General features: G+C 39.1%; 1 protein-coding gene across 1 annotated transcript in view; it reads right to left on the bottom strand.

Moving 5' to 3' along the window:
* Positions 1–297: 297 nt before the first annotated feature.
* Positions 298–24,431, bottom strand: part of si:dkey-178k16.1 (band 4.1-like protein 1) — a 130,047-nt gene continuing 105,913 nt past the window's right edge. The window contains exons 15-23 of the mRNA XM_061903852.1: positions 18,342–18,497; positions 16,241–16,291; positions 12,738–13,145; positions 10,780–10,992; positions 9,054–9,113; positions 7,068–7,157; positions 6,855–6,935; positions 6,664–6,777; positions 298–2,518 (exon numbers count right to left, since the gene is read on the bottom strand). Coding sequence (XP_061759836.1) covers positions 6,667–6,777; positions 6,855–6,935; positions 7,068–7,157; positions 9,054–9,113; positions 10,780–10,992; positions 12,738–13,145; positions 16,241–16,291; positions 18,342–18,497 — 1,170 coding nt within the window. The 3' untranslated portion in view covers positions 298–2,518; positions 6,664–6,666. The remainder of the gene's footprint in view (positions 2,519–6,663; positions 6,778–6,854; positions 6,936–7,067; positions 7,158–9,053; positions 9,114–10,779; positions 10,993–12,737; positions 13,146–16,240; positions 16,292–18,341; positions 18,498–24,431) is intronic.

Below are 24,431 nucleotides of genomic sequence, written 5' to 3'. Positions count from 1 at the left end.
GTTACACCACACGTGTAAATGTTTAATACCGCCGTAAACATTTGTTCGCACGTAATCAGACGACATTCAATGACACCCGTTCCAAGTTGTTGTTTTTTTTGACACCTGGGGCACTTCAGTGCTTAAAATATTGACTTTACAAAATCAGAAACCAAAAGTAGAATACTGCACTTGGCTAAAATTAAATAAACAGAAAGGATTTTAAAAATCTGCAGTGGGGAAAGATATATTTGTTTTGTTTTTTTCCAATATGTTGATTGTAAAAACAAACAGGGTGGTGGGAAGCATCATGGGTGGATATTAGGATTACCGTATTTTTCGGACTATAAATTGCAGTTTTTTTCATAGTTTGGCCGACATATACTCAGGAGCGACCTATGTGTGAAATTATTAACACATTACCGTAAAATATCAAATAATATTATTTATCTCATTCGCGGAAGTGACGAAGAAAACATCAGCAATCGTCACACACACGTCAACCAATAAGAATTCGGCGGGGGAGGGTCATGGCAGAAGTGCATTGTGGGTCATGGAATGCTAACTGCTATATGCTATATGCTATATGCTACTGCCGTAGCTGTTAAAATTAATAATTTCATCGTTGGCGGTAACTTAGAAAACCTAGAAGGGCTGAACAAATATGGCACCGAAAAGGAAATCATGTACTGCAGATTACAAGCTGGACGTAGTAAAATATGCAGCATAAAACGACAAGAGGAAGCGGCGCATACCTTTGGAGTTGGCAGAGTTGTTTAAAAGCGACATCAAGGAAGAAGATTTCATGGGATTTTTTGATTAAGAGTGACAGATTGTTTGGTAAACGTATAGCATGTTCTATGCTATACATTTACCAGTCTACCAACCGGCATAGCTCGTTTGGTAGAGTGGCCGTGCCAGCAACTTGAGGGTTGCAGGTTCGATTCCTGCTTCCGCCATCCTAGTCACTGCCGTTGTGTCCTTGGGCAAGACACTTTACCCACCTGCTCCCTGTGCCACCCACACTGCTTTAAATCAATCAATCAATCAATGTTTACTTATATAGCCCTAAATCACTAGTGTCTCAAAGGGCTGCACAAACCACTACGACATCCTCTGTAGGCCCACATAAGGGCAAGGAAAACTCACACCCAGTGGGACATCGGTGACAATAATGACCCAGTGGGACGTCGGTGACAATGATGACTATGAGAACCTTGGAGAGGAGGAAAGCAATGGATGTCGAGCGGGTCTAATGTAACTCAGATATTGGGTTTCACTATGTAAAGCACTTTGAGTCACTAGAGAAAAGCGCTATATGAATATAATTCACTTCAATATGTTATAGTTATTTCAATGACACTTACCATAATATGTTACATTAACATACCAGGCACCTTCTCTGTTGGTTATTTATGCGTCATATAACGTACACTTATTCAGCCTGTTGTTCACTATTCTTTATTTACTTTAAATTGCCTTTCACAATTCTTGGTGTTGGATTTTATCAAATGAATTTCCCCCAAAAATGTGATTTATACTCCAGTGCGACGGATGTATGTTTTTTTCCTTCTTCATTATGCATTTTCGGCCGGTGCGATCTATACTCCGGAGCGATTTATAATCCGAAAAATACGGTAACTACATTAAGTACACTGGCTAAGTCATATTTCCTACCTTTATTTTGGTGAGCGCGCTTCATTTCCTGTCAGGAAGCTTAATTATCTTCTGTTTTGATTAGAAAGGTCTTTGTTGTTTAATTACACTGCAACCCAAGAATTATCATTCTCATTAAGACTTGAATCCATCCGTTGAGGAAAGGAATTATCATGCAAACATGAATCGGAACACACATTGTTCTACTTTTACTACACAAATATGCAGTTAGATAATTTAGGCCGGGGAAAGAGAGTTTTGGATGTGCAACACATTGTTAACGCACCGAGCACAGGGAGTGAATTTGCCGGTTTAGGAAGCAAAAAAGAAGGCATAATTAGTTGAAATGTACAATCCGTCATGTTGCACATTCATACAAGCACATTTACACTAAAAAATATGAGACACTTATAGGAGGGGATGCGTGATGACAAACTACTGCAGCGTTTGGACATTATACTCACCACCAGAGGGCGCTGTTGTTCTATTCTATTCAAGTCTACTCTCATCATCAGTCAGTGCATTTATGGAACCGGTTATCACACACATTTTACTCTAAAACACCATCAAATCATCCTTTTTTTTTCTTTTTTTTGACACTACCACAGTGGCACTTTTGGATTTAAAAAAAGAATGCATGACAATTATTTTCCATTGTAGCACAAACAAAAATTGTTTGTGTTGAGGAAAGTTGTTCACTAATGTTTTTGTTTTTTTGTTGTTGCAGCATCCACTCCCAAAAACATTCCGTATCACACACATAGTTTCAGTGAGGTTGAAATCAAATATAAGAAAGTGGATTTAAGAAAGGGAAGTCCCGTTTCCATTGTCAGTTGGTGGTGATGAGTCCCGTCTTGGCCGCCTCTCGTCTGGGGAGTCACAACTGCAGGCGACAAAGAAGGAGCGTTAAAGCCACACTATGTCACAATGTGATGTCATCATTCTCCATATAGCACTCGTAAAAGAAAGAGATAGATAGACTTGGTGGACCAGCCAGGACACAAGCTTATGCGTCAACAAACGTATTTCCTCAAATAGTGGTTATTCACTTAACTGCAAAGATTCATAGACTTATTCAAAAAAATATATTTGTGTAGATATATGGTATTTAATATATAAAAATAATAATATATCTTTGTGAGCTATACAATGATATCTAATAAAAGTGATGACAAATGCACACTCGTACATGTTGAGATAAGTTAAGACATTCCACGGCTGTCAGGGGAGTTGTGGTGGAAAACGTAATATATCATTTTCACTCAACTACAGAAATTACTAAGCTTATTTGAAAAACATATACATTAGTAGAGATATAGGTATTTGATACACAATTAAAAGTTATCACCTAAAAAAAAAAGAGTTAAGTCTGTTAAGAACTATTTTTCCAACTGTTTTTTCCTCATCTAGTGGCCCGTGTTTATTTACTCAACTGCAAAGGGTGGGTGGTGTCTTGACCTCTGTATAATAATATTAGGCAGTATTGTTTGGATACTTTTATCATTTTTAAGCAAAAAATTAAGGTGTCTTATTTACAATGATATGTGTGTGTGTATTTATACACACACACACAAACACACAGACACTTACATGCATATATATATATGTATATATATATATATATATATATATATATATATATATGTATATATATATATATATATACATATATATATGTATATAAACATATGCATATATTTACAAATGCATATATATTTACGTATATATGCACATGTGCATAAATATGTATGTATACATATATACATATATCTATCTATATATAGACGTATATGTATATACATATATATAAACAAATGCAGACAAACCCCGTTTCTATATGAGTTGGGAAATTGTGTTAGATGTAAATATAAACGGAATACAATGGTTTGCAAATACTTTTCAACCCATATTCAATTGAATGCACTTCAAAGACAGGATATTTGATGTTCAAACTCATAAACTTTATTTTTTTTTTTTTTGCAAATAATAATTAACTTAAGATTTCATGGCTGCAACACGTGCCAGAGTAGTTGGGAAATGGCATGTTCACCACTGTGTTACATCAACTTTTATTTTAACAACACTCAATAAATGTTTGGGAACTGAGGAAACGAATTGTTGAAGCTTTGAAAGTGGAATTATTTCCCATTCTTGTTTTATGTAGAGCTTTAGTCGTTCAACAGTCCGGGGTCTCCGCTGTCGTATTTTACGCTTCATAATGTGCCACACATTTTCAATGGGAGACAGGTCTGGACTGCAGGCGGGCCAGGAAAGTACCCTCACTCTTTTTTTACGAAGCCACGCTGTTGTAACACGTGCTGAATGTGGCCTGGGATTGTCTTGCTGAAATAAGCAGGGGCATCCATGAAAAAGACGGCGCTTAGATGGCAACATATGTTGTTCCAAAACCTGTATGTACCTTTCAGCATTAATGGTGCCTTCACAGATGTGTAAGTTAGCCATGGCTTGGGCACTAATGCACCCCCATACTATCACAGATGCTGGCTTTTGAACTTTGCGTCGATAACAGTCTGGACGGTTCACTTCCCCTTTGGTCCGGATGACACAATATCGAATAATTCCAAAAACAATTTGAAATGTGGACTCGTCAGACCACAGAACACTTTTTCACTTTGCATCAGTCCATCTTAGATGATCTCAGGCCCAGAGAAAACGGCGGCGTTTCTGGATGTTGTTGATTAATGGCTTTCGCTTTGCATAGTAGACCTTTAACTTGCACTTACAGATGTAACGACAAACTGTATTTAGTGACAGTGGTTTTCTGAATTGTCCTGAGCCCATGTGGTGATATCTTAAGAGATTGATGTCACTTTTGGATACAGTCGTCTGAGGGATCGAAGGTCACGGTCATTCAATGTTGGTTTCCGGCCATGCCGCTTAGGTGGAGTGATTTATCCAGATTCTCTGAACCTTTTGATGATATTATGGACCATAGATGTTGAAATCCCTAAATTTCTTGCAATTGCACTTTGAGAAATCTTGTTCTTAAACTGTTTGACTATTTTCTCACACTGTTGTGGACAAAGGGGTGTACCTTGCCTCATCCTTTCTTGTGAAAGACTGAGCATTTTTTTGGAAGCTGTTGTTATACCCAATCATGGCACCCGCATGTTCCCAATTAGCCTGCACACCTGTGGGATGTTCCAAATAAGTGTTTGATGAGCATTCCTAAACTTTATCAGTATTTATTGCCACCTTTCCCAACTTCTTTGTCACGTGTTGCTGGCATCCAAATCTAAAGTTAAAGATTATTTGCAAAAAAAAACGTTTATTAGTTTGAACATCAAATTTGTTGTCTTTGTAGCATATTCAACTGAATATGGGTTGAAAATGATTTGCAAATCATTGTATTCCGTTTATATTTACATTTAACACAATTTTCCAACTCATACGGAAACGGGGTTTTTACATATACAAATGCATAAGTACGTGTATGTATATATATATATATATATATATATATATATATATATATATATATATATACATATGCATGTATGTATACACATATATGTATACATACATATATATATATATATATATATACATATATGCATATATATGTATGTACATATAGATCTATCTATCTATCTATCTGTCTGTCTGTCTGTCTGTCTGTCTGTCTGTCTGTTTATATTTATAGTCGAGGTTTCAGTAGAGCGGAATATATGTTATGTCATGAAAAAACACAGAGGCTATATCATTCCTACAAGCCTGTTTCGCAGGTTTTATTAACAACAATACCTAACAAAAGTGATGACAAATGCACACACTTATATGTTGAGGGAACCCTGCGAAATATATATATATATATATATATATATATATATATATATATATATAACGTATATATATATATAAATATATATATATATATATATATATATATATATATATATATATATATATATATATATAACGGATATATTATGTTTTTTATTGCATTCTAACTCTGAAAAAAAACTAAATGAAAGTCTACATACAGCGGAGCCAATGGGAAGTCCTCTATTCCCACCATAAAACTCAATAAATAACCATCCAAAAACCGCCAACTACATTTACAGTTTGTGACTTCAATGTTAACCAAGTAATAGTAACGTTGTTATTAGAAGGCGCTAACGCAGACAAACTATTTGTAGCGACACTGTGATGACTTGTGTGTCAACATCATGCCAATGTTGACATGATCGACTGATGATCTGCTTCTTCGTTTCCTTGCTCTTCAAACTATATTCTAGATAATAAATCATGCCTCTCAACCTGGATAGTAAGACGAGGGTGTAATCCGACAAGCTAGTAAATTTTGACAGCCAATTTAGACCCGGTAATGGAGAACGACACAAAAAGACGCTTGGCTCCACCCACCTTTTTTCCCCGAGGATTACGAGTCATTCTCCATTGAAATGGGAATATATGAACATTCTAACAGTCGGCATCCCAATGACAGTGAACATTGTACTGTAAGTGATGGTTTGTTGGCTGTCATATTAAAAAACATTGTGATGCGTTTTTAAAATTAGTGCGCCATGTGTGCTTAAATTTATAAAAATAAATTTAAAGTTTATTATAAACATGCTTGTTACTAGATTACAAATATATTTTATTCATGTATATAAAACCGTATTGGGGGTGTTTGGATGTTTTTTAAGGGCTTTTATAGGCAGAATAGAGAAACTCCCATACGCAGAGATTTGGTTGCATTTATTTACTATTTAGATTGCATTAAAAAAAAAATACATCTGTCGTCATGTCTTTCATATTGATTGTGAACGATGGGCAAAATTCCCTCCAAAAATTGCAGTTCCCCTTTAATAAGGCGCATTGCTCTCATAAATATGGATGAACTTTGTGGAGCGGCCATGTCAGAGTCTACTTGAACAATAATTGCAGTACTTCACAGTAACCACTTGTCTGTCAACTACTGAAAAACCCAAGGACAGTTTCTCCTTACTTCAACTTTAAATCATGCAGTCGATGTTACATTGAGGTGAAGACGGGCACATGTACCCCTTATGTGGGTTGCTCCTCGGCGGATGATTCTGTTTCCCTGACAACCACGGCCTTGGTCACCTGCATGTCTGGATGCTGCTGCCTGGCCTCTTGGATGGCGATGGCAAGAGCCTGTCAGCACATGGTGGTAGTGGGAAATGTTGAACACAATGCCGTACATGTTGTCTGTATGAAGGTGCGCACTTCACCTGTTCCTGGTCCACATCATCATCTCCAGTGATGATGATCCTCTTCTCAATCCTGGTCTCTGAGTAGCCTCCTTTCACTGTCTGCAGTACACAGGGATAGCACACACACAACAACACAACACGTTACACAGCATGTCGGACTGGAACAAACCACCTTTTGTCACATTGAACTTATTAAATCACAAGCTTTATTTGTCCGTTCTTATTCTGTACCTTGGTCACCTGTGTGGTTGCGGAGGTAACATTTTCGGTGACGAGGATGGGCGACCCTGACGCCTCTCTTGCAAGACTGCCCATATGCACCTGTAGGAGAAGACATATTTATATAATTGATCATCCAAGACTGATATATAATTACAGTTTAACAATATATTTATATTAAAAAGGCATAGCGAACACTCAAAAAAGTAAAAATTGAAAATGTTGGTCTTGTAATTGAACTAAAATCATTATTATTAATACATCGAAATGTATATTTCGGAGTGGTTTTGTGTCTGTTTAATTTTCTTACTGGATAACTTAGCAGACTCAATCACTACATTTCCATGCACTTGTTTAGTGCATGGAAATTTCCCAAATAGTTTGTTTTTTGTACATTTATATTTTCACACCTACATGTGAAGTACAAGTGACCATGACTATTTGTAATACGCAGTGGGGGCGCTTATTTCCTTTTCCATCCATCCATTTTCTCCCGCTTGTCCCTTATGGCAGTGGTCCCCAACCACCGGGCCGCGGTTACCGGGCCGTGGCCCGATTGGTACCGGGCTGCAGAAGAATTTTTTATTCATTTTTAATAAAAAAAAAATATATACATATATATTTTTTTTATTATTATTATTAAATCAACATAAAAAACACAATATACACTTACAATTAGTGAACCAACCACAAAAACCTCCCTTTTCCATGACAAAAACCTCCCTTTTTCATGACAAAAATGTCCCTTTTTTCATGACAAAAAAAAAAAAGGATTCAAATTAATTTTTGGACCGAGAATCATGAAAACAAATATTTTGAACTTCTTGGAGTTCATTCATGAAGCAGCAAAGACTCTGTGGATTGATGGAAGGAGTTTTAAATTCGAAGGAAAAGAGCATTCGTGCCCCGACCGAAATGGTTCCAGATGAACTTGGTTGTAATTTTTCTGGACTATCAATCAATCAATGCTTATTTATATAGCCCTGAATCACAAGTGCCTCAAAGGGCTGCACAAACCACAACAACATCCTCGGTAGGGCCCACATGAGGGCAAGGAAAAACTCACCCCAGTGGGGCGTCGACAATGATGACTATGAGAAACCTTACGAGGACCGCATATGTGGGCAACCCCCACTCCCCTGACTATCTTAGACTTAGACTTAGACAAACTTTAATGATCCGCAAGGGAAATTGTTCCACACAGTAGCTTAGTTAAAAATGATGGAAAAGATGGAAAGGACAATATAGGTATACAAAACTAAAAGCAATATAAAATATAACAAATATACGTATTATTTACATAATATATGCACATGATATAATATATACTGATATACCATGTACAATATTACAGGATGTGTAATAGCTGGAGCATAAAATAGAGAGTAAATCCAGCAGAAAATAGACATTATAAACAAAGAGAAGTAGTTAACAGAGAAGTGGTCAGGCAATAGACATCATCTATTGTCAGACGGTTTTCCCCGGAACACATTGTTGTTGCTTTCGGATGAGGAGATGCTGCTCTGTTATTGATTTAAGTAAAGCCTGAATGTCATTAAAACAGTTGGCTCCATCTTTTGACAATTCTTCCACTCCCATCCTTGCACAATACACCGCTACAACAAAGATGATGGGGAGAAGCCGCTGCTGAAGTTAAGCCACGTAAATAAGACCGCCCACAAAAGAAAGCGGCTTGAAGATGATCTGTAAAACATCATCAATGGAATATTTTGAGCAAAGAACCACCATTACATGTTGTGTAGACCAAAAGGAAGTGTTTACATTTAGAACAAAAAAAAAAAAAAAATACGACTAATTTAATGCGCTCTATAATCCTCATATATATGAAAAAAGATCGAAAAAAGACCTTTGATCGGCAGTGCGCCTTATATCCAGTGCGCCCTATGGTCCGGAAAATAGGGTATGTGGACGAGTATGTAGGTTTGAACCCAAGGGAGATGGAGATATTAAAAGTGTGGTCATGCACTTCTTACTCACAGGGGAGACACTCTGTCTCGTAGAGTAAGACATGTCGCTCAGACTTGTGATACCGTGATCCTGTGATTAAAAAAAAATAAAAATAAATTGCGATTCTGCTTGAATGATGACAAATAAAACATTTGTACTCCATTTGACTATGACGATACAAATCACCCGTCATCATAGTATTACATGTTATGTGAAGGACATTATTATGTTTATTATTAATATAGTGTCTCTCAAAAAATGTTTCACCTCTCGGTTCCCCGAGTACCACCATAATGACCAACATGAAAATAAAGTAGGAGAGTAGGCCTAAGTATTCATTAAAATCAAGGCAGAGGTTTTACAAGCACATTTAATATTTCTGGCCACTTTAACAATGCACACAGTTTGAACAGTCACACTGTGTTTGAAGTTAAGAAAATAAAACATTACGTTAATCAAGTGATTATTTGGCGTGCCGCTATACAGAGCCTGTGTTCCACTAGGGATACATGTACCACAGTTTAAGAATTACTGTATTATAATGATATAATGATTTGATGAATTACAATCAATGCTTTTTATGGGGGAAGAACACAATTTTTATTGGGCCAAAAGTTTGGAAAACACCTCATTTAATGGGTTTTCTATATTTTCATGACTATTTACTTTGTAGATTGTCATTGAAGGCATCGCAACTATGAATGAACACCATTCATACATCCATCCATTTTCTACCCCTTATTTTCTTTGGGGTCGCGGGGGGCACTGGTGCCTATCTCAGCTACAATCGGGCGGAAGGCGGCGTACACCCTGGATAAGTCGCCACATGATCACAGGATGAATGAACACATGTGGAATTATGTACTTAACAAAAAAGTGAAATAACTGGAAACATGTTTTATATTGTAGTTTCTTCAAAATAGCTACCCTTTGCTCCGATTACTTTTTTGCACACTCTTGGCATTTTATCTCGATGAGCTTCAAGATGTCGTCATCTGAAATGTTTTTCACTTCGCAGGTGTGCTCGAAACTCATGGGGAGAATGCCAAGAGTGTGCAAAGCAGTAATCAGAGCTAAGAGTGGCTGTTTTGAAGAAACTGGAATATAAAACATGTTTACAGTTATTTCACCATTTTTTGTTAAGTACATAACTCCACATTCATAGTTTTGATGCCTTCAGTGACAATCTACAATGTAAATAGTCATGATTGAACATAAAGAAAACACATTGAATGAGAAGGTGTGTCCAAACTTTTAGCCTGTACTGTAGATGAATGTATTCTCATTGTAAATAAGTACAACAAAATGTAATTGAAAGTGCAAGGTGAAGTAAGCACAGTATATACAATCAATAAATACTAAGAAAATAAAACATTTTTAATTAATACTTCACAACCACACTAGACACAAGCAAATAATGCCTAAAAATATGCAGTGATCGTAAAAAACGATATTGTTGAATTTAAATATATATAGTCCCTAATTTATTGCACAGGCCTTCTGTCTTTGGTACCCTAAAAAAATAAACTCATTAAAATGCAACTTTATCTTTTAAATATTAAAGGTTTTTCATCATTAAAACTGAATTTTTGCATACTTTTTAAAGTATTTTTTTAAATATTACAAGCTTGAATTTTTTTTCTGTAATTTTAAAATGTATTTCCTTATATAATATCTGTTCTTACATTTACTTTGCTTATGTAGTACGCTCCCCCCATCTGCCATGAACTTCACTGGAATACACTTGTGGACTGACCTGATCTGCGAACTCCACTATCGTTGTCGTGACCTCTGACCCATTGGGCTGGGTCTCCGTCCGAATGTCGCTCTTCTTGACGGTGGCTGAGGCCACGACATCACTGGCTTCCCGACTCAGAGGTGTGGCGCTGGGGACATGACAGTGCGATGGCTCCCTGTCCACTGAAGAGGACACCGGTACTGACCTCTTTGGCTTTTTAGGCACTATAGGCTTGGAGAGAAGAAAACAAGTAGACTGTTTTTAGGAATTCACACGTCTGACTTATTGAATTGAATTGACTTATATTTATATAGCGCTTTTTCTCTAGTGACTCAAAGCGCTTTACATAGTGAAACCCAATATCTAAGTTACATTCAAACCAGTGTGGGTGGCACTGGGAGCATGTGAGTAAAGTGTCTTGCCCAAGGACACAACGGCAGTGACTAGGATGGCGGAAGCGGGAATCGAACCTGCAACCCTCAAGTTGCTGGCACGGCCGCTCTACCAACCGAGCTAAACCGCCCCACCTTATATTAAGAATATCGTAATTGTGCTGAATAACACTCTTCCATTTCAGTCCTGTGGATGGCAGTAAGGAGCGAGTGCCTACTAACAGTAAAAAAACATCCAAACATGCCACAAAACACACTTTAAGACATTCCATACTCTACTGCCATCTTCCATTCGCGAGCTAAGGTGAGACTTTGAGTTATCTGCTTACTAAAGTTAATTATCTATATACTTTCTGGTGTTTTAACTTTTAAAAAACAAATCAGTGAGCCATAGCAACTACTTACAAAATTATTAGCATAAAAATGGTTTTACATAAATACAAAAGCGCAAAGGACAACCAAGTCTGGCCCTGCCAGTGAGGTGTCCTTTATTTATTTTTCAGGAAGTTGGCAGTCCGAGCCAACGTTGTTTTGTTCTCTATATAAAGGCGACTCTCCACAGATAAGGGCTCTGCTGGGTCCTTCATGGTGACATTTCGAAATATTTCCCATAGTTGTTATTCAGGTAAGTACTTTAGCTACTGTATATAGTTGTTGTAATGTGTAATACTGTACATTTATTTGTTACTCAACTTAATTAAATAAATAAATACTTTGTCCGCGGTTAGTCTTGCTCTCTGTGTCACAGCGCATGCGCAATCCCGCATGTCATCTGCTGCTAGTACAGCCGGCACCGCTGCGGGAAGCGTGCCGGGACACGCCCCTGCTCGACGTCAGTCAATCGGCAATCAGAACACCTGGCTCTGATGAAGGTGGACGGCATAAAGAGCAGCGTACCCGAAGATCCAGTGCCGGAACGTAGTTCACTCTTCATAGTAAGCGTCCCGTCTATGGCTTCCCTCCGCGTACTTGCTCTCTCTGTGTTTTCCCTCTGACCGGGCCTTATGTCTTCTGTGGTCCCCGCAGTGTTCCCTCCTTTTCCCGTGATCGAACTGTGTGCCTCGACTTCCCACTGAAATCTGGACTGCTTCCCTGGATCATCGACCCCTGTTTGGACACGGACCTCGTCGCCTATCGCCGCCCACGGACTGCTTTCGTTCCTTGCCCCATTGGTCTGACGAAGGATTCATCCAACACGCACTTACAGAAACCCCTGCTAATATTTACATTGTTAATACTCTTTGAGTAGAATACACACTCCAACACATCATCAGATTCAATAAACCTATAGAACTGATTCCCGATGTGGTGCCGTCTCCTTCCCCCGCCGCACGTAACACTCTGGTTATTTAACATAGTGTGTGGTACGAAGATAAGGGTTTGGGTTCGTGTCTAACCATTGTCCTATGATAGTGCTACAAAGCTAACATGCTAATCCAGATATATTTTCAGAGTTTAACTATTTTATTTTCACACCTCCATGAAGGGAAATATGTCTCATTTCACATAAGTGCTACTTTAAAGACAATGTGTCTTACAGTATAGTTTTAAGCAGTCAAAATGAGAAAATAACATTTGCTGTACCTGCACATCAGGCCTTTTGGCTTCTGTACGCACTTCTTCAGGCTGGATGTGCTTGGCTGGAGGACTGCCGCTCGCCGCTTTGGACAAAGGATGGGCGGACACCATAATAGACAGTGGGGACTCCGAGGGGCCTTGCTGCTGGAGGAAGTCAATCCCGAAGCGCAGACCCCCGTCAGGCGACAGGTCCCGCTCGCCCAGCTCTGACATCCCTCGGGAGAACTCCTCCATTCCCGTGTGCAGGTCTGTGAGGACGGTAAAGTCCACCTCGGCCTCCAGGCTGGACGTGGAGCTGACTGTGATGCTGGAACATTTGCGCTCGATGCCGAGGTGGGTTTCCTTTAGGTACGAGATGTCGTGGTCTTGGTCGTCCTCTGAGGTGGAGCCCAGGCGTCTCTCCCAAAGCTCCCGCTAAAGTAATTCCACGACATGTCAGACACTAAATAGATGCAGAACTGAAGATTCTGTAGGCCTGTTTTTGATTCAAAAAACTACCGCCCTTGCCACGTTAAAACTTAAGATCCATTACAATACTTCCATCAAGATTTATGCCTTGATAAAACAAAAATGCTTATTTTGAAAAACAAAGTAGTACGGTATAAAGTAAAGGAGCACTCATACTAAAAAGAACAACAAAATATTCGAAGACTTTATTCTTGCAATATTAACTGTTTTTCTTTTATTATTAGTCAAGTGAATTCTATATAGCACTTTTCTCTAGTAACTCAAAGCACTTTACATATTGAAACCCAATATCTATATTTGAACCAGTGTGGGTGGAATTGGAAGCAGGTGGATTAAGTGTCTTGTTCAAGGACACAACGGCAGTGACGAGGATGGTGGAAGTGGAGATCAAACCCTCAAGTTGCTGGCATGGCCACTCTACCAACCGAGCCACGCCGCCACAATTTTGATTTTTTTAAGCCCAGTAGTGGGCTTTTAGAGCCTTCTCTACTGGGCTAAACATTACATTTAAACCTAAATTCTATTATTTGGTCTATGAAATTGTATTTGTTTTTCCCAGAAGTCTATAATCTTCATTTTTTAGCGTGTATCCTGGCAAAGCAAATCTGCACATTTCAGTGTGGCCTTTTTATGGTGGGCAGCCTTAGACCAGACCTGGGCAAATTAAGGCCCGGGGGCCACATGCGGCCCGTTAAGTTTTCAATCTGGCCCGCCGGACATTCCCAAATATTTTTTTTAGATCTTTAAAATGGAAAGTGTAGCTGCCATTATGATGTGCAGTGATGTTTTCAATGACCGTAAGTCTTCAACTGTACTAAGTCTTTCAATGGTTGGAATCTGCACTTTTGCATGATATACTAGTTACTATGGTCATCTAATTAGTTACTAAGTTAATCTAATTAGTTACTATGGTCATCTAATTAGTTACGATGGTAGCAGCTCAGACGAGGCACCATGCAGCGTGGGCGGGAAGCATTTCCACAGACGCGGAAGGAGCTTTTCACAACAAAGTTCTAAAGCTTAGTGATATGTCAGATATATCAGATTTTAGGTGGGTTTATTTTGTAACCCTTGACATTCATATTTCACTGTTTTTTCGCATTTTTGTTGCATTTCACTTGATTGTAAAATATGTCGATCGAAAGAGGGTGTGACATTCATATTTTGTCAATATTCAGTGTTTTATTGTTCTTAGAAAAATGTAAAATTCAATTTTTAGCATTCAATCAGACATTATTGTGAAGTTTTGTATTAGTGTCCCTAAAAATAGATATATACCGAGTCAAAATAATTGCCCAGGCCTGCCTTAGACACACCTGTGCAATAATCATGCTATTGAATCAGCATATTGATATGTCACACCTGTGAAGTGGGATGGATACTATTGGCAAAGAAGAAATGCTCACTAACATATATTTAGATAGATTTGTGAACAATATTTGAGCGGAATAGGTATTTTGTGTATATAGTAAAAGATTTGGATCTTTGAGACATGAAAAAAGAGAGCAAAAACAAGTGTTGCGTTGATATTTTTGTCCAGTACATATACGTATGTATGTGTATATAATGTATGTATATAGTTTATATATGTACACTGTATGTACAGTTGTGGTCAAAAGTTTACATACACTTGTAAAAAACATAATGTCATGGCTGTCTTGAGTTTACAATTATTTCGACAACTGTTGTTTTTTTGTGATAGAGTGATTGGAGAACAAACTTGTTTGTCACAAAAAAACATTCATGAAATGTGATTCTGTTAAGAATTTATTATGGGTCCACAGAAAATGGGACCAAATCTGCTGGGTCAAAAGTATACAAACAGCAATGTTAATATTTGGTTACATGTCCCTTGGCAAGTTTCACTGCAATAAGGCGCTTTTGGTAGCCATCCTCAAGCTTCTGGCAAACTTCTGGTTGGATTTTTGACCACTCCTCTTGACAAAATTGGTGCAGTTCAGCTCAATTTGTTGATTTTCTGACATGGACTTGTTTCTGCAGCATTGTCCACATATTTAAGTCAGACTTTGGGAAGGACATTCCAAAACCTTAATTCTAGCCTGATTTAGCCATTCCTTTACCACTTTTGACAATGTTCCAAACATACTGCTGGGAATGGTGGCCAAAGAGCTAAATGTCTTTGTTTCATCTGACCACAGAACTTTCCTACAGAAGGTCTTATATTTGTCCATGTGATGTCAGATGAAACAAAAAAATAGCTGTTTGGCCACAATACCCAATAATATGTTTGGAAGAGAAAAGGTGAGGCCTTTAATCCCAGGAACACTGCTCCTACTGTCAAGCACGGTGGTGGTAGTATTATGCTCTGGGCCTGTTTTTCCGTGAATGGAACTGGTGCTTTACAGAGAGTAAACGGGACATAAAAAAAGAGTATTACCTCCAAATTAATCGCAACAAACCTAAAATCGTCAGCCCAGAGGTTGGGTTTTGGGCGCAGTTGGGTGTTCCAACAGTACAATGACCCCAAACACACGTCAAAAGTGGTAAAGGAATGGCTAAATTGGGCTAGAATTAAGGTTTTGGAATGGCCTTCCCAAAGTCCTGACTTAAATGTGTGGACAATGCTGAAGAAACAAGTCCATGTCATAAAACCAACAAATTTAGCTGAACTGCACCAATTTTGTCAAGAAGAGTGGTCAAAAATTCAATCAGAAGCTTGACAGATGGCTACCAAAAGCACCTTATTGCAGTGAAACTTGCCAAGGGACATGTAACCAAATATTAACATTGCTGTATGTATACTTTTGACCCAGCAGATTTGGTCACATTTTCAGTAGACCCATAATAAATTCCTAAAAGAACCAAACCTCATGAATGTTTTTTTTTGTGACCAACAAGTTTGTGCTCCAATCACTCTATCACAAAAAAACAACAGTTGTAGAAATGATTGGAAACTCAAGACAGCCATGACATTATGTTCTTTAAAAGTGTATGTAAACTTTTGATCGCGACTGTATGTGTCTGTCTGTCTGTCTGTCGGTCTGTCTGTCTGTCTGTGTTTAGCGTGTGTGATTACTCACCGAGGAATCACTGAGAGGTTCCTCATGAATGGCTGGCGTGGGAGGGGTCTCCTATAGAAAAACAAAAAAGGAGGCATTAATATACAAACAATACCGAAATGCATTCTAAAATGTATTTGCATGGCAAATTATCAAAAACAATGGGATTTTAATAAGAGAAGTTGGTAATGCTTGGTGTTTGTTTAATGCATGGGTATTCATCCATTGAAGTTTCAGGCAGAAAACAAGCACACAAAGAGAATTCCTCACTCAGGTTACAGTCAGAAACATGCTATTTTTCACTTAAAAAAGAACTGTAATGTCATGCACTGAACTGCTCCATTTTTTTAAATAACCCTTTTCAGGGGAAATGTATTCATTTGGAAATGGGATGTATGAAGGCCTGAACCCAGAAAGGTTTGGCAGCTCTGCAGCCTGTGACCTTATCTAATTGATGATTGTATGTTTTCTACCATTAGTACAGAGGTGCCCGGCAGGACATTTAGTTTCACAGCCTATTTACTGGTATATTTTCAAGAAAGAATGTTGGGGGAAAAGGCCTTGCGCTCCTTGCAACAGCAGCCACCTTTGGATGTTGGAAGGCTAACGAGACCTTAGTGTCAAGGCCCGCGGTGTTCTGATATGGCCAAGCAGATGTCAAGCTTTGCAGAAGGCAGCAAAAAGAAAGCAAAAAGCTTGCTGGACTGTGGAGAGGACTTAGGTCGATCAATGGCTTTTGCTTTCTCAGCCATATGAGTTCTGAAGTATGAGAGTGGGATTTTTGGTTGACTTTAAAATGGCAAAAACAAGATTTGCATGACATTGCGGTCAAGCTCATGCAATGTTTTACTTTCCCATGATGGACAGGGGGTTGTGGGTGTTTTACCGCTTGCTTCCTCTTGGTGGTGTCTTGGTAGGTTCTGAAGTGGAGGAGTGTGCAGTCCGAGTTGCCGTGTCGGTCTCTGGACCACTGCTTTTTCAGAGGAAGTGTGCGTGGGGGAACAGTAGGGAATGTGAATCGACAAATAGGACTCTCTTTAAAGTCTTCCTGTTGCTCACAACCTTTGGGCGTTGGACTTGTCGCATCCCTGAGATGTCTAAAGTCTTGTTGATTTGGTGGTCCAGGACTTCTCTGGTATTTTGTAGTTGCTGAGTCTTCATGTATTTCACCTTTGGGGGACTGCAATCCATTGTTTTCCTCTCCTCTCCTCGTCTCACAGGATTCGCCTTTTGATCGTATCATTGAAGTATCCCCAACGATGCACCACTCGGAATGGTTTTGAGGGTTAACACCACCTTTGTTGTCTTTATTCAAAGATTTTTTGGATCTTTGTGGTTTAAGAGGAATAACTTTGGAGACTTCAGAGTTCACAGTTTTGCTGCAGTCTTTCAGCAAATCCTCTGCACTCAGGCCTTCAATTTTCTCCCTTTCACATTTTTCCTTTAGGACTGGATCCAGAGCCTCCGAGGAGTTATTAGTTAATGCTTGATGTATGCTTTTTTTGTATTGGCAAAGCGTCACATCGATACTTTTTGTTCCATTTCCTAGTTTTTCCTTCGGGGAGCCATATCCATTTTCATGCATGGAACTCTTTAGGAAAGAATCATAGCCAATGTTAGGAGCCAGAGGTTCATCCACGGGGCTTGCATTGTTTAGTTCCAATGGTCCTAAACCACATTTAGGAGATAATCCAAAAGGAGACTTCGCAGTGTCCCATGTTGTCCCGCTTTCCCCAGTCCAAGGGGTAACTGTCAAAGTGTCTCTAGCCACATTTGAGTTATAATCCAGCGCTTGTCCATTAGCATCCTGCTTGTCAATCATTTTGGCTTCCCCAGTCGCCTGAGTTGACATAGAGTAAACAATTGTGTTAGCCTAGTGTGACACTCCTATCGTTGTTACCTTTATGAACAACTGACAATTATATTTTAAGACAATTAAAGGGAAAATGCAAATCAGTGCTCTGTCATATGCCAATATATGTTTTTTCTCACTTTTGTTGATTTGTATCATTAAGTAACGTTTGGAAAAGTCGGATGAGACATTACAGGACACCTGGCCAACCCAAACATACCAAGAAAAAGGAACAAAAAATAACAGTTGAGAATTGAATCTCATTCTTACTGTTTTCCGTTCCAGTGTTCCTCCAGGAGGAGTTGCCGAGCAGACCCGTTTGTCCCTCTGGGTCACCTTGCTATTGGGTTGTCTCAAAGCCCTTTTTAGCTCATTGATGCTAGCCTGGTGCTTCTGTAGAACATCTTCAGGCTTGTCCAAAAACTGCTGCTCAGGCAATGGAGGTCAATACAGGGTTACAAATAAACAGACGCAAATCAGCTTTCCAGATAAGTAATTTATAATAAAACAGTATCACATGGAACTATAGGTAAACTATAAGCTATAAGGTAATACCTACCATGCTGGATTAAGCAAATGTCTTTTGACATAAGTAAATGTCTTTGTTCTAACAGTGCTCATTGCCAATACATGCCTTTCTCTTTTAAACAATGTAACATCTGTGAGGAACATGCATTTATTTACAGAATGAACAGCACAACCGAGTACAGGTATGTGCAAATGTCCTATCCTGATGTTATGTGACAACAAAAATGACAATTTTACACAGCCACAACCACCCCAAACACTGCTGAGGAAACACATTCCACTCTGCAACCAGAATTTGTCACAACCCAGCTAATGTTGTTGTGTAGGAAGTCCATAAAGTGTTCCGTTTGGTGAAGGCGAGGACTGTTGGCAAGCCACTCTTTCCTTGCTACTTCCAAATTCTGAAGGTAGTGTCTGATAAACACACCAATCCGGGAGCAAGTGTTGTCAACATGGAAGATGACCTTTGATTCCAGACTACGGACATATGGGATTACTGTCAGTCATAACAAGCTTTCTTTTTCAGTGATGGGGATTTTGACCAACACATCCTACAATACTGCCAAGCATCTGATTGTCAGCAGAAAGGAGTCAATGATAAACTTTTGGCATACGCAAAGAACATCCCACAAATCCAGGTTCCTCACAATCATGTAAAAGAGAAATAAAAAGGCTTTCCAACATAGTCAAATGTATTGGCAAGAAGCAACAAAGAAAAATATACAGTACCGTATTTTTCTGACTATAAGTCGCTGTTTTTTTCATAGTTTGGCCGGTGTGCGTCTTATTTAGCTCATTGACGTAAGAGACTAGACATATAAGATTTCATGGGATTTAGCGATTAGGAGTGACAGATTGTTTGGTAAACGTATAGCATGTTCTATATGTTATAGTTATTTGAATGACTCTTACCATAATATGTTACGTTAACATACCAGGCACCTTCTAAGTTGGTTATTTATGCGTCATATAACGTACACTTATTCAGCCTGTTATTAGCTATTCTTTATTTATTTTAAATTGCCTTTCAAATGTCTATTCTTGGTGTTGGGTTTTATCAAATAAATTTCCCCCAAAAAATGTGACTTATACTCCAGTGCGAATTATATGTTTTTTTCCCCCTTTATTATGCATTTTCAGCAGGTGCGAATTCTACTCCGGAGCGACTTATACTACGAAAAATACGGTATATAAATTTACTTTCTTGGGTTTCTGGTTTATGTTCTTCATACATTTTTCAATACAAAGAACATTTACAATTGTGATAAATTTACATTATTCTCCAAAGTCGTGCTTTCAAATCGACAGACAAACAACACTTTGGCGGACGATATTGTTGTGAAAATGTGCTGCTGACATACAGAAGGACAATGCAATTTGTGTATGAATGTTTCACACGGAAGTAAGAATAAGCAGTTTAATTGTTCTTGCAGTACACTAAGGGCCGGATCTTCTAAGAACCACATATCACACTCTAAACAGTGTGTACAAAACAATAAAAGTGTGTGTTCTACCAGTGTGTGTGCTGCGTGTGATCAACTAAGACCCGGTGTACAGTTAAAAACTGATGCAGACCGGCCTCTTTAAATGAGGTTTTTGCGTGTACTCTGCGGCTTTCAGCATGGAGATCCTCAGTGGATATTAATGTCATCATGCAAGCTCATACCTGTGGTGTGTTGCTATGTTTTGTAACTTGCAGCACAGGTGTTCCACTTTTTCTGGGGATTTTAGAGGCAGTTCTGCAGTGAAATTCACTTTTTTGGGGCGCTGAAGGTGCGCTCATTGGACACACTGGCATTAACTGTGAGCCCGTGCTGAAATGTTTCAGGTGCCAGAAAATGCCTATTCCAAATTACTTTTTTTTACATGTATATGATGAAACAAATGTTAAAAAAAATGGCAGCGGAAACCAAAACCCATCAACTTAATTAGTTTTAATCAGCCTGTGGGGGGAGGGTGTGATCAGCGTGCTGCAGGAGCAGAGGTCAACGCATCATTTTTTAAAATGTTTTTATTTATCTATTTTTTTTTTTCAATTGATCTCAACTCTGTACACTGCTGCTGGAATTTTAATTTTCCTGAAGGAACTCTCCTGAAGGAAACAATAAAGTACTATCTATCTATCTATCTATCTATCTATCTATCTATCTATCTATCTATCTATCTATCTATCTATCTATCTATCTATCTATCTATCCATCCATCCATCCATCCATCCATCCATCCATCCATCCATCCATCCATCCATCCATCCATCCATCCATCCATCCATCCATCCATCCATCCATCCATCCATCCATCCATCTATCTATCTATCTATCTATCTATCTATCTATCTATCTATCTATCTATCTATCTATCTATCTATCTATCTATCTATCTATCTATCAGTCAATGGTGTTGAGGGCTGAGCACCATCAACTAGGGGCGATGCTTGTGCGGGACTGAGAGACACAGCTGGCAGGTGATTAGATTTCGCAGGCGGTACATGTTAATCTAATCAGCTGTTGTCTTTAACAGTGAGCGGCCAGCGGAGGAACCAGGTGGGAGAAACTGGAGAGACAGACATCTGAAAAGATTGTACTGAAAAGATTGTTCTTGGCATCGCATGTTGATTAAAACTCTGCTAAACGGCACATCTAACTCCTGTGACGTGGTATCCATGGAACGGGTAGGGAACGCCCTCTACACAGTCCCTTAAGTCCTACAGCTAGTGATGGGTTGATGAGGCGTCATGAAGCATTTCAACACATTGCAAAACTGTATTGATACCGTGTCGATACTGTGTCACTAAATACCGACTGTGGAGAGGCGCAGCCGACGGTGGGGCAGGGCTCGCTGCAGCCCTGCCCAACATGGCGGAAAGGAGGCGGAAAATGCGGCGGGGCAGAGAGGCGGGGCATGCCGGGAGCGACGCCGCCACAATCGAATTCAGGTGCGTGGCGCACACACCGGGAAACAATTAACATTTCTCCTGACACAGTATAAAAGGGGAGAGGAAGGAAAGATCGAGGAGGAAGGAGCTGGAGAGCCTGCAGGAGAAGATGAACAGCAAAAGCGATCAAAGAACGACAGAGAGCGAGCCATAGTAGAGGACGACAACGACGGCAGCTGAAAGAGCGGACCGTGAGCGATCAGTGGAAAGGAGCAGCTGCAAAGCGATCCGACCCACACTAAAGCTTGTTTATTGAAAAAGAAACCGGAGTCAAACCTGCTCAAGAGCAAAATGTCCTTCCTTGATGGTCCTGGGAACCCACACGACAGACAGCAAGCGACTGTCACACTGACATCTGCTGGACATTAAAAATCCCTACAGGTAACCAATGAACCGACTCAACTGACATTGATTTTATGACCTAGTATATACAATAATATAAACCAAGTCATTGTGTTTCATTTAGGATTATTTCATATCTTTATTTAAATAAAAATATATTTTTATCTTTTTTAGATACAGTCAATAAATAATGTGAATATGTATCGTAACATGGAAATCTAAGAGAACGTGTTGTGAATAAGGATGCTTGTGGACTGGGATTTTTAATTTTTATTTCTTTGACACATTTTTATAAAAAAAAAAAATGTTTTCCAACGTATTAAATTTCAGACGATTTTCTCATCTTAGTTATTATTTTACGGCGGAAATCTTTCTTTTTGCCTGAGGCTGCTCCATGATCTCCAATGATGATAAATTACAAATGATCAACGACAGAAGTGCGGCGATTGTGTTGGCAGCAGCATCTCGTTGACAGATGCGCTTCCTTATAAACACAGTTTGGCGCGCAGGTGTCAGTTTGACACAGTTCGCGTATCGATCATGTGACCAGTACAGCTCATGATCGGTCACGTGACTTTCTAAAAGCAGTACGCGCACCGACATAGGGTGTTCTATGAGCTTGACGCATGCGCCGATGCATCGGTGTTGCCGGACCCATCACTACCTACAGCAGCTATAAAATTATAAAATGATATTGCTGAATAGACAATATGTCCATAATGTTGTATTGTTGACATTCCCTATAATGTATGTTGGCAAGCATATGTAGGATGGAGCTGCAGCGCAATCGCCTTCTTTCTCATAACAATTTCTGCACAACTGCCAGTTCGCACGTAATTTTAGATGTACTGAATAAAGACAGCATAAATAAATCACACTGTGTGCGCTAAATAATTGTATTGGCATTTTCTCCTACCAGTATTGTGGGTGTTCTGATAATCATCATATGTTCTACACCAGGGGTCACCAACCTTTTTAAAACCAAGAGCTACTTCTTAGGTACTGATTATTGCGAAGGGCTACCAGTTTGATACACACTTAAAAAAATTGCCAGAAATAGCCAATTTGCTCAATTTACCTTTAATATATATATATATATATATATATATATATATATATATATATATATATATACATATATATATATGTCTTGATTGGATTATCCAGAGAATACTGCTCGATACCGTGGTAGAGCTCAATATGTAGGTGTGGGAAAAATCATAAGACTACTTCATCTCTACAGAACTGTTTAATGAGGGGTTCCCTCAATCATCAGGAGATTTTAATGGAAGCATTCACATACAATGGTTTATATAGGGCACAGAGTGGGTGGGTACAGGCAGGCGTAGGGTGTGGTGATTGGCTCATGTGTTACCTAGGAGGTGTTTCCGTCTGTGGCGGCATGTTGAAATGATTTCACTGCGCTTGTTGAGGGATGATAGATCTGGATGATATATAATAAACAGTTTCTCTTTTAAGCATAGGTTGCATCTTTTATTACCACTGTTGTAAGGTGTGCTGGATGCAAGAATTTGCCATGTTATTGAATATTCAACATTATTCTCTTTGAGGTTCCAAATGTGTTTGCTGAATTCTGTAGAATTCCGCAAAGTCTGGTTTCTAAAGGAGGCGTTGTGATTATTCCATCTTGTTTTGAACGCTCCTTCGGTTAATCCTACGTACGTGTCGGATGTGTTAATGTCCTTGCGTGTTACCTTTGCTTGGTAAACGACTGATGTCTGTAAGCACCCTCCGTTGAGAGGGCAATCAGGTTTCTTGCGACAGTTACATTCCTTATTGGTTTCAGAGTCGTTTAGGCTGGGGGTAGGCAGTCCTTGTGCAATTGCTTTGTTGTGGTTTGAAATGATTCGTTGTATGTTATTCATACAGCTGTAACTCAATTTAATGTTGTTCTTGTTGAATATTTTTCTTAGGGTGTTGCCTTTGGGGAAGTGTTTGTCGATCAGAGTGAGGAACTTGCGGCCGATGTTGGTTGAGACGTTTTTGCTGAATGGCGGGTTGTACCAGATGATGTTGTTTCGTTTTCTGCTCTTTTATGGTTGGTTTCCTGGAGTGGGTTCATAGGTGAGGGTGAAGTTGTATCCGCTTTCATCAAGTGCTTTCTGGTACGGGGGGGTTGCTTGGTCGAATTCTGCTTTGCTAGATGACAGCATCGATTTTGGAGCGGAATATGTCCTGATTGGATTATCCAGAGAATAGTGCTCGATACCGTGGTAGAGCGCAATATGTAGGTGTGGGAAAAATCACAATACTACTTCATCTCTACAGAACTGTTTCATGAGGGGTTCCCTCAATCATCAGGAGATTTTAATGGAAGCATTCACATACAATGGTTTATATAGGGCACAGCCGCCGATAAAACCACAAACTTCTACAGAATGGACAAACCAGAACATAACTCTTTACTGGACAAAAGCATCACCAAATCATACAAAAAAGCGCAACCCAACACTTTACAGAACATCCACCTGGAAAACAAGCAGATCGCAACCGAACTGGACATTGAGGACAGGGTGGACGCCACAGCCAACAAA

The sequence above is a fragment of the Nerophis ophidion genome, linkage group LG06 (assembly GCF_033978795.1).
Source record: "Nerophis ophidion isolate RoL-2023_Sa linkage group LG06, RoL_Noph_v1.0, whole genome shotgun sequence".
Lineage (NCBI taxonomy): Eukaryota > Metazoa > Chordata > Actinopteri > Syngnathiformes > Syngnathidae > Nerophis > Nerophis ophidion.
This window is presented reverse-complemented; position numbering and strand designations above follow the sequence as displayed.